Genomic DNA, 9,857 nt, shown 5'->3' on the forward strand with positions numbered 1-9,857 from the left:
GTTAATTCTACACGTTTCGCAAAGCGGACCTGTTCGTTGATTGGGCGCGCTGCGGTCCAGCGCGGTGATTGGTTCCCCGTGGTTCCATTAGGACCGGATGTTGATGTGTCCGTGTGAGAGACAGACAGCATGGCAGCGGCTGTAGGCAGGAGCGTGGTGTTCGTGACTGGGAATGCGAAGAAACTGGAGGAGGTGAGAACTGCGAGATCAGACAGCGAGGGACCGGGACAGGGGACAGGGGACAGGGGACAGGGGACAGGGGACAGGGGACAGGGGACAGGGGACAGGGGACAGGGAGAGGGAGAGGGTGGGGTCGCTGCTTCTCACAAGACGGATTTCTATCGACCTGGTGCTGGTCAGATTTACTGTTATGAGTCAATGTATTTCTGTCCTGTTTGAGTGTTTCGTCTCCTTTTGCCATTGATTTTATAATATCATTTCAACTCGGCTTCTCTTGTCAGGACTCCATTGGAAATGAGATGTATATCGAGGGTTCTATCCTTCTTAAATAAAATGCATTTGAAAAAAAAAAAGAAACTAGTTGGTAGGGTAATTTACAGTAACAATCGTAACACAGATGAAGCGAATTGTTTACGCAGTGTTTGTGTTTTAGGAAGTGTTTATGGACGCGACTGGTAGTACAGTGTTTTCAATGCAAGCAGCTGCACCAAACACATTCCTAACCCTAACTGTCAGAGTGTCTTATTGAACTCCTCGTAAAAGCAGGAATGGATCAAACTGCTGGGCAATGGGAGTCTTATTGCCATCCCTGGCATAACATGCCCCAGCTTTAAGAGTTTTATGCAAATCATATTTTTACTGTCATAAACATTTATTAAAGTAAATATATAGAAGTTGTGAATGGATGTGAAGATACTGTTAAGAGCCTCTTAAATCTGATTTGAATAGGAAGTGTATTGTATTGCTGGGAGGTGTCCTGGTAGTCTGTCTGTTTTATTGCAGCAATGCGTCCTCTCTCCTCTGAACAGGTCATTCAGATTCTAGGAGACAAGTTCCCCTACAAGCTGGTGTCCAAGAAGATTGACTGTAAGTGTAGTGTCTGTAACCAGCGCTCTGCCCTGTAAGTGTAGTGTCTGTAACCGCCACATTGAAAACCTGACACGTTAGCATTCTTTCATCATCCCATGACAAATTTGTTAAGCTTAAGTTATCTTTTTTTATGGTGCTTCCAAGTAGGCATGCTGTTTGGGTCCTGTCAACTGAAGATAGCTTTGTCTCTCCCTCCCTGTCTCCCTCTCTCTGTCTCTCTCTCTCTCCTTGTCCCTCTCCCTCTCCCTCTCCCTCTCTCTCTCTCTCTCCCTCTCTCTGTCTCCATCCCTGTCTCCCCCTCAGTGCCAGAGTACCAGGGGGAGCCGGATGAGATCACCATACAGAAGTGCCAGGAAGCAGCCCGGCAGGTGAGGCAGGCAGTCTTGAGATCTATAATGTCATGTTTAATGACTGACTTTATTAACAGAGCAGAGAGAGGAGGACTCTCCTTTGCAAAGGCTGCTGGGGCCGGCTAGATCACTAGACTTTCATGCCTTTCGAATCCCGCTCAGAACAAACCGACCGAGTTCATGACTCAGCAACATCCCAGATCACACAATCAGAACAAACCGACCGAGTTCATGACTCGGCAACAGCCCAGATCACACAATCAGAACAATCCGACCGAGTTCATGACTCAGCAACAGCCCAGATCACACAATCAGAACAATCCGACCGAGTTCATGACTCGGCAACAGCCCAGATCACACAATCAGAACAATCCGACCGAGTTCATGACTCAGCAACAGCCCAGATCACACAATCAGAACAATCCGACCGAGTTCATGACTCAGCAACAGCCCAGATCACACAATCAGAACAGTCCGACCGAGTTCATGACTCAGCAACAGCCCAGATCACACAATCAGAACAATCCGACCGAGTTCATGACTCAGCAACAGCCCAGATCACACAGTCTCAGGGTTTAAAAAGCTGTCCTCTCACACCGGCAGAGCTACTGAACTCCTGGATTCCATCTGCAGGAGGATTTGTTTCCTACCTCTGCAGGCAGAGGCAGGCAGACAGGCAGACAGGCAGACAGATAGACTGGCAGAGACAGGCAGACACAGTCACAGTGCTCCTCCCTCTCTCTCTCTCTCTCTCTCTCTCTCTCTCTCTCTCTCTCTCTCTCTCTCTGTCTGCAGGTCGACGGCCCTGTGCTTGTGGAGGATACCTGCCTGTGTTTCAATGCCCTGGGGGGGCTGCCCGGACCCTACATGTGAGTATCACTAACCTGTGTGATTGTAACGTGTCCCCTCCACTGCAATGACATCGCGGACACTTAGTGAGTGGGGAAATAGTGACACCCAGTGGCACACAGCCTTCACAGGTACACGCTGGGCTCTTAAACACTCCAGCAAATGCAAACTGAACAAAACAGTGTGGGAGGTAGAGGCTGGAGGTTAGGGTGGTGTGAGAAAGGACTGGATGATATAGATATGTATATATGTGTATGTATATGTGTGTATATATGTAGTGCGTGCTTGAGGAGCCAGTGGTTATCTCCTCTCCTCCTCTATGTGTTTCTCCAGTGCAGCAGAGTCTTGTTAAACTCCCCTTTCTGTCTGTCTCTCTTTCTCTTTTGCAGCAAATGGTTTTTGGATAAGTTGAAGCCTGAAGGTAAGAGTTCAGGTCATTAATGCCTCACAGCTTTCTCTGCAGCACGGCACACATCCATGTGGGTTCTGTCTTGTGTGTTGAGTTTCGTGTCTCAAAGATGAGGTTTGTGTTGTGATGAAAACAGTGAAACTCAGCAGTACAGTCTCCCTCTAAACCCAGTCTCTGCCCTCCTCCTCCCCCCCCCCTCTCCCCTTCCTCTCCCTCCCTACCCCCCCCCCCCCCCTCCCCCAGGCCTGTACAAGCTGCTGGCCGGTTTTGAGGATAAGTCTGCGTTTGCTCTCTGCACCTTCGCGTACAGCGCTGGGAAGCAGGCGCCAGTGATCTTGTTCAGAGGGAAGACCGAAGTGAGTCCTATTGATTATCCATTATTGATTGATTGATTGATTTGTTTGTACAGAACGCCAGGGTGAGAACATTTGAGGTTTTCCTCTCGCACACTCACACCCCTGTGGCATGTGTCTTAACCAGCACAGTATACCGGTCTGTGTGGGACGGGTTATTTACTCAGATCTCTGTTTAGGGTCAAATCGTTGAACCAAGGGGACCCCGTGATTTCGGCTGGGATCCCTGCTTTCAACCGGATGGTTATGAAAAGACGTGAGTATCTTCAGAGGAACACGAATTCCTGCCTGCCTGTGTCTCAGAAATGGGACATGCACTCCCTCTTGACTGCCTCCAGATGGCAGTGTAAGCCAAGCATCCTTCTCAGTTGTGTAAAGAAAGGACAGCAGCTCTGCTGTCTGCTGAGAGTCTCGCACAAGCCCTGTGAAGAGGACTGCAGTGCAGCGCTGTGTTTCTCACAGCACAAGCGTTCTGGTTCTGCACAAACATAATTGTTGAAACTCCTCCTGGCACCTACCTGGTCATTTCAATAAAATACCTGAAGAAATTAGTTTCAAGAGCTCTCTCTCTCTCTCTCTCTCTCTCTCTCTCTCTCTCTCTCTCTCTCTCTCTCTCTCTCTCTCTCGTTCTGAAAGCCAGCGCTGGTGCAGCAGAGCTAGTGTGAGTTTCAAGCGCTTTCTCTCTCTCTATCTCTATCTCTCCAGGTACGCAGAGTTACCCAAGGAGGTAAAGAACAGCATCTCTCATCGCTACAGAGCCGTCAAGGCCATGGCTGACAACTTCATTCAGCACTGTGACGACCCAGACAGCGGCTCCCAAAGCAGCTAGCCCTGGAGGCAGCAGCACCTGACCGCTGCCGAGACACCCTGCTTCCAGGGGAGAGGGCTAAACACATTGAAACGCTGGGGGGGTTTTGCTGGACAGTGGACCATCGTGGACGCAGTTCCTGACAGCCTGGGGAATGCATCCAATCCCAAGCGGCTCGCTGGTTAACTGGGAAGCAGTTTGTTTTCTTTTCTTTGGAATTCTTCCTGGTCAACAGAAAGAGGAGAGAAACTCCAGTGAAAGATCAGATTAGTGCGTCCCGCAAGCTGCTTGTAAAATGTGATACTGCACAAATAAAACCTGCCTCCTTTTATACTGTGCTGGAGTTCTGTACACACACGCACACACAGAGACACGTACACACACAGACATGCACACACAGAGACACCTACACGCACACACAGGCTCAGAGACATGTACACACAGACACGTACATGCACACACACAGACACGTGCACGCACACACACGCACACAGGTTGGAGTCCATTCCTTTTTTCAATTCCAAGTCCGTTTGTGACGCAGGATTTTTTTGTTTTGTTTTGTCTGTGTGCAAGTGCCCTGTCTCACACTCAGCTAGCGAGGTCTCTGTGTGAGGTGGGAACAAGTGAAGCTGCTGCAGCCCGGGGGTAAGAGCCTCCTCTCGGTGTAACACGGTGAGTCACAGGTACAGACTGTCAGGTATGAAAGCTCAGAGACACATGCAATTACAGTGGCTGTGTTTATGTGGCTCTCTCGCAGAGCAGCCAGGGTCCCAGCCCCTCCACAGGGGGCAGTGCTGCACATTCTGGGCCCGGCTGCAGAAGCAGCTTCACTTCACCTTGATGCTTACAGGGCTAGGACCTCAAACCTGTTCACTCCCATTGCGCAATTCGATCTGAATGGAAAAACAAAAACCCAGTCAGATTTTTAAAGGAAAAATAAACAACTATGTACAAGTTCCTAAGGTCAAAGCCTCTGTTGTTTTTCTGAGGAAAGGCTTTCGTCACGCAAATTCCAGGGTGGAGCAGCAGCAGGGCCAGCGTGTGCGAGTGTGGCAAGACCTGGGCCTCTGCCACACGCTCCCTCGTTTGACTGACGGCTGCTTCATGATTCAGACAGGCTGGCTCAGATTCCTCACATTCATTATCATCAGTAGTAATTTCAGTCGGGCTCTCCGTGCCAGCAGCTACAAAAACAAGACATGCGTCACCCCTGAAAGCGGTAATCAGACAGCAGGTCCAGCCCGAGCACATTGAAAACAAGAGCGTCACTCGTGTCTCAACACCTTCCAGCTGCACCTTCCTCAGAGGGACAAGCTCCCCTGCCTGCGTGTCCACAGATCACTACTAAACTATTCCAGGAAAAAAAATATATTCTGAAAAGACTCCCCAACGCTGATTGTGGGGAAGCATTTCAGCGTTGCACAGGCTTCACCTGTATGGGGTTCAGTGCACGGCGCAACGCCAACATGCTTCATCCCAGCCAGCTTTGAGGAGCCTTTTTGATGGGAGAGTTTGATTATCATTGAGGTCTATCACGAACAGTATAATAACTTGTTGATAGTTTTTGGAAACGTTTTTAATCACAGCGCTGTAATGAGAGTGTTTAGATCAGAGAGTGTTTAGATTATTATTAAGGTGCTGGTAATGACAGCACTGCAGAGCTGAGAGAGGAGTGTTTTATCACTTTTAAAGGTGCAGGGGAACAGTACTGGAGAGCTGAGAATGGTACTGGAGAGCTGAGCAGGGTAATGCAGCTCCGCAGTGCAGGGTAACGCAGCTCCGCAGTGCAGGGTAATGCAGCTCCATAATGCAGCTCCGCAGTGCAGGGTAATACAGCTCTGCAGTGCAGGGTAATGCAGCTCTGCAGTGCAGGGTAACGCAGCTCCGTAATGCAGCTCCACAGTGCAGGGTAATGCAGCTCTGCAGTGCAGGGTAATGCAGCTCCGCAGTGCAGGGTAATGCAGCTCCACAGTGCAGGGTAATGCAGCTCTGCAGTGCAGGGTAATGCAGCTCCGCAGTGCAGGGTAACGCAGCTCCGTAATGCAGCTCTGCAGTGCAGGGTAATGCAGCTCCGCAGTGCAGGGTAACGCAGCTCCGCAGTGCAGGGTAACGCAGCTCCGCAGTGCAGGGTAATGCAGCTCCATAATGCAGCTCTGCAGTGCAGGGTAATGCAGCTCCGCAGTGCAGGGTAATGCAGCTCCGCAGTGCAGGGTAACGCAGCTCCGTAGTGCAGGGTAATGCAGCTCCATAATGCAGCTCCACAGTGCAGGGTAATGCAGCTCCATAATGCAGCTCCACAGTGCAGGGTAATGCAGCTCCGTAATGCAGCTCCGCAGTGCAGGGTAACGCAGCTCCGTAGTGCAGGGTAATGCAGCTCCATAATGCAGCTCCACAGTGCAAAGTAATGCAGCTCCGTAATGCAGCTCCGCAGTGCAGGGTAATACAGCTCTGCAGTGCAGGGTAATGCAGCTCCGCAGTGCAGGGTAATGCAGCTCTGTAATGCAGCTCCACAGTGCAGGGTAATGCAGCTCCGCAGTGCCGGGTAATGCAGCTCCATAATGCAGCTCCGCAGTGCAGGGTAATGCAGCTCCGCAGTGCAGCTCCACAGTGCAGGGTAATGCAGCTCCGCAGTGCAGGGTAACGCAGCTCCGCAGTGCAGGGTAACGCAGCTCCGCAGTGCAGGGTAATGCAGCTCCATAATGCAGCTCTGCAGTGCAGGGTAATGCAGCTCCGCAGTGCAGGGTAATGCAGCTCCGCAGTGCAGGGTAACGCAGCTCCGTAGTGCAGGGTAATGCAGCTCCATAATGCAGCTCCACAGTGCAGGGTAATGCAGCTCCATAATGCAGCTCCACAGTGCAGGGTAATGCAGCTCCGTAATGCAGCTCCGCAGTGCAGGGTAACGCAGCTCCGTAGTGCAGGGTAATGCAGCTCCATAATGCAGCTCCACAGTGCAAAGTAATGCAGCTCCGTAATGCAGCTCCGCAGTGCAGGGTAATACAGCTCTGCAGTGCAGGGTAATGCAGCTCCGCAGTGCAGGGTAATGCAGCTCTGTAATGCAGCTCCACAGTGCAGGGTAATGCAGCTCCGCAGTGCAGGGTAATGCAGCTCCATAATGCAGCTCCGCAGTGCAGGGTAATGCAGCTCCGCAGTGCAGCTCCACAGTGCAGGGTAATGCAGCTCCGCAGTGCCGGGTAATGCAGCTCCATAATGCAGCTCCGCAGTGCAGGGTAATGCAGCTCCGTAATGCAGCTCCACAGTGCAGGGTAATGCAGCTCCGCAGTGCAGGGTAATGCAGCTCCATAATGCAGCTCCGCAGTGCAGGGTAATGCAGCTCCACAGTGCAGGGTAATGCAGCTCCACAGTGCAGGGTAATGCAGCTCCGCAGTGCCGAGTAATGCAGCTCCGCAGTGGGGCAAGACTGAAGGCGCTTCATTCATTACCTTCACTAGAGCTGCAGCTGGGTTCTTCTTTTCTTCTAATTTTTGGTTGATTTGGGGGTTGTTTGGTTTAGTTGATTTGAGGGTTGTTTGGTTTGGGTGATTTGGCGGTTGTTCTGTTTGGTTGATTTGAAGTTTGTTTTGTTTGGTTGATTTGAAGTTTGTTCTGTTTGGTTGATTTGAAGTTTGTTCTGTTTGGTTGATTTGAAGTTTGTTCTGTTTGGTTGATTTGAAGTTTGTTCTGTTTGGTTGATTTGAAGTTTGTTTTGTTTGGTTGATTTGAAGTTTGTTCTGTTTGGTTGATTTGAAGTTTGTTCTGTTTGGTTGATTTGAAGTTTGTTTTGTTTGGTTGATTTGAAGTTTGTTCTGTTTGGTTGATTTGAAGTTTGTTCTGTTTGGTTGATTTGAAGTTTGTTCTGTTTGGTTGATTTGAAGTTTGTTCTGTTTGGTTGATTTGAAGTTTGTTCTGTTTGGTTGATTTGAAGTTTGTTCGTTTGGTTGATTTGAAGTTTGTTTTGTTTGGTTGATTTGAAGTTTGTTCTGTTTGGTTGATTTGAAGTTTGTTCTGTTTGGTTGATTTGAAGTTTGTTCTGTTTGGTTGATTTGAAGTTTGTTCTGTTTGGTTGATTTGAAGTTTGTTCTGTTTGGTTGATTTGAAGTTTGTTCTGTTTGGTTGATTTGAAGTTTGTTCTGTTTGGTTGATTTGAAGTTTGTTCTGTTTGGTTGATTTGAAGTTTGTTTTGTTTGGTTGATTTGAAGTTTGTTCTGTTTGGTTGATTTGAAGTTTGTTTTGTTTGGTTGATTTGAAGTTTGTTCTGTTTGGTTGATTTGAAGTTTGTTTTGTTTGGTTGATTTGAGGTTTGTTTGGTCTTGTTTTGTTCTTTATTAAGTGGTTATTTGAAGTCAAACTGTTCAAACTAAGAGACCTTCTGGAACTACTTATATTTTATTTCCACATTTTTTGGCAGCAGCTCCCAGCATCCAGCCCTGACATTCCTCTCGCTCTCTACAAAGCCATCAGGTATTTAGTTGTCCCCGGGAGCAGTGAGTCATGCTCCACGGAGGCTGGGAAGCGAGGAGAGCAGAGTAAACACACAGCTGCAGACACCGAGTACAGCAGAGCCAGTCACAAACTCACCACCACATTACAGCACATCGCAGTTACACAGATCTCCCCTTTCACCAGTCCCATTGCCATGGTCCTGTTGGCTTGGTCGCCAATGAAAGAAACAGTAAGACCTGCCGGGAAGGCTGTCAGAGTCATTTATTGCATCTGCTTCAGGAACACCAATATAAAATCTGTTTGTAAAGATGGGTGTAGGCTGCTGAAAGCACCACGACCCGATTCTGCTCCAAATTAGGAAGGTCATTATTTTAATATCGTTCTTCCCATTGCCATTTCAATCTGAGAGTATGAGGGGTCATTCTGTGCAGTCCTGGACTGTGTAATATCTCTGAGAGTATGAGGGGTCATTCTGTGCAGTCCTGGACTGTGTAATATCTCTGAGAGTATGAGGGGTCATTCTGTGCAGTCCTGGACTGTGTAATATCTCTGAGAGTATGAGGGGTCATTCTGTGCAGTCCTGGACTGTGTAATATCTCTGAGAGTATGAGGGGTCATTCTGTGCAGTCCTGGACTGTGTAATATCTCTGAGAGTATGAGGGGTCATTCTGTGCAGTCCTGGACTGTGTAATATCTCTGAGAGTATGAGGGGTCATTCTGTGCAGTCCTGGACTGTGTAATATCTCTGAGAGTATGAGGGGTCATTCTGTGCAGTCCTGGACTGTGTAATATCTCTGAGAGTATGAGGGGTCATTCTGTGCAGTCCTGGACTGTGTAATATCTCTGAGAGTATGAGGGGTCATTCTGTGCAGTCCTGGACTGTGTAATATCTCTGAGAGTATGAGGGGTCATTCTGTGCAGTCCTGGACTGTGTAATATCTCTGAGAGTATGAGGGGTCATTCTGTGCAGTCCTGGGCTGTGTAATATCTCTGAGAGTATGAGGGGTCATTCTGTGCAGTCCTGGACTGTGTAATATCTCTGAGAGTATGAGGGGTCATTCTGTGCAGTCCTGGACTGTGTAATATCTCTGAGAGTATGAGGGGTCATTCTGTGCAGTCCTGGACTGTGTAATATCTCTGAGAGTATGAGGGGTCATTCTGTGCAGTCCTGGACTGTGTAATATCTCTGAGAGTATGAGGGGTCATTCTGTGCAGTCCTGGACTGTGTAATATCTCTGAGAGTATGAGGGGTCATTCTGTGCAGTCCTGGACTGTGTAATATCTCTGAGAGTATGAGGGGTCATTCTGTGCAGTCCTGGACTGTGTAATATCTCTGAAGGATTGAAAAGCTGGGCTGTATGAATGTATGGTTTTATAGTCTTTTTTTTTATGAGCAGCAGTTCATAAAGATCTAAGCGCAAAAGCAAGAATAGGGAACGATAGTGAAGCCACATTATAGGGTATTAATCTGTTAAAAAATATATTTGGTGATATAACACAAATGGATCATCTAATGCTTCTTTTTGAGGGGTTAGTGCAGCTCCCAGGGAGCCAGTGAATTCTGCAATCGTCTGGGAAACAGCACTTCTTTGTTTCTA

General features: G+C 48.5%; 1 protein-coding gene across 1 annotated transcript; it reads left to right on the top strand.

Moving 5' to 3' along the window:
- Positions 1-58: 58 nt before the first annotated feature.
- Positions 59-4,150, top strand: LOC117970169 (inosine triphosphate pyrophosphatase-like). Its single transcript, XM_034918024.2, has 8 exons — positions 59-192; positions 990-1,047; positions 1,354-1,418; positions 2,196-2,269; positions 2,639-2,670; positions 2,902-3,014; positions 3,191-3,267; positions 3,717-4,150. Exons 1-8 carry the CDS (start codon positions 130-132, stop codon positions 3,838-3,840), a joined length of 606 nt encoding a protein of 201 aa, XP_034773915.1. The 5' UTR covers positions 59-129; the 3' UTR covers positions 3,841-4,150.
- The last annotated feature ends 5,707 nt before the right edge of the window (positions 4,151-9,857 follow it).

Source organism: Acipenser ruthenus, chromosome 12 (assembly GCF_902713425.1).
Source record: "Acipenser ruthenus chromosome 12, fAciRut3.2 maternal haplotype, whole genome shotgun sequence".
NCBI lineage: Eukaryota > Metazoa > Chordata > Actinopteri > Acipenseriformes > Acipenseridae > Acipenser > Acipenser ruthenus.

What these genes read in the sequence shown, in the direction of transcription:
- LOC117970169 (XM_034918024.2), top strand. Translation starts at nt 130, where the DNA reads ATGGCAGCGGCTGTAGGCAGGAGCGTGGTGTTCGTGACTGGGAATGCG. An exon ending in GCCAGGAAGCAGCCCGGCAG is followed by an intron (nt 1,419 to 2,195) that starts GTGAGGCAGGCA and finishes CTCTGTCTGCAG; the next exon opens with GTCGACGGCCCTGTGCTTGT. An exon ending in GGGCTGCCCGGACCCTACAT is followed by an intron (nt 2,270 to 2,638) that starts GTGAGTATCACT and finishes TCTCTTTTGCAG; the next exon opens with CAAATGGTTTTTGGATAAGT.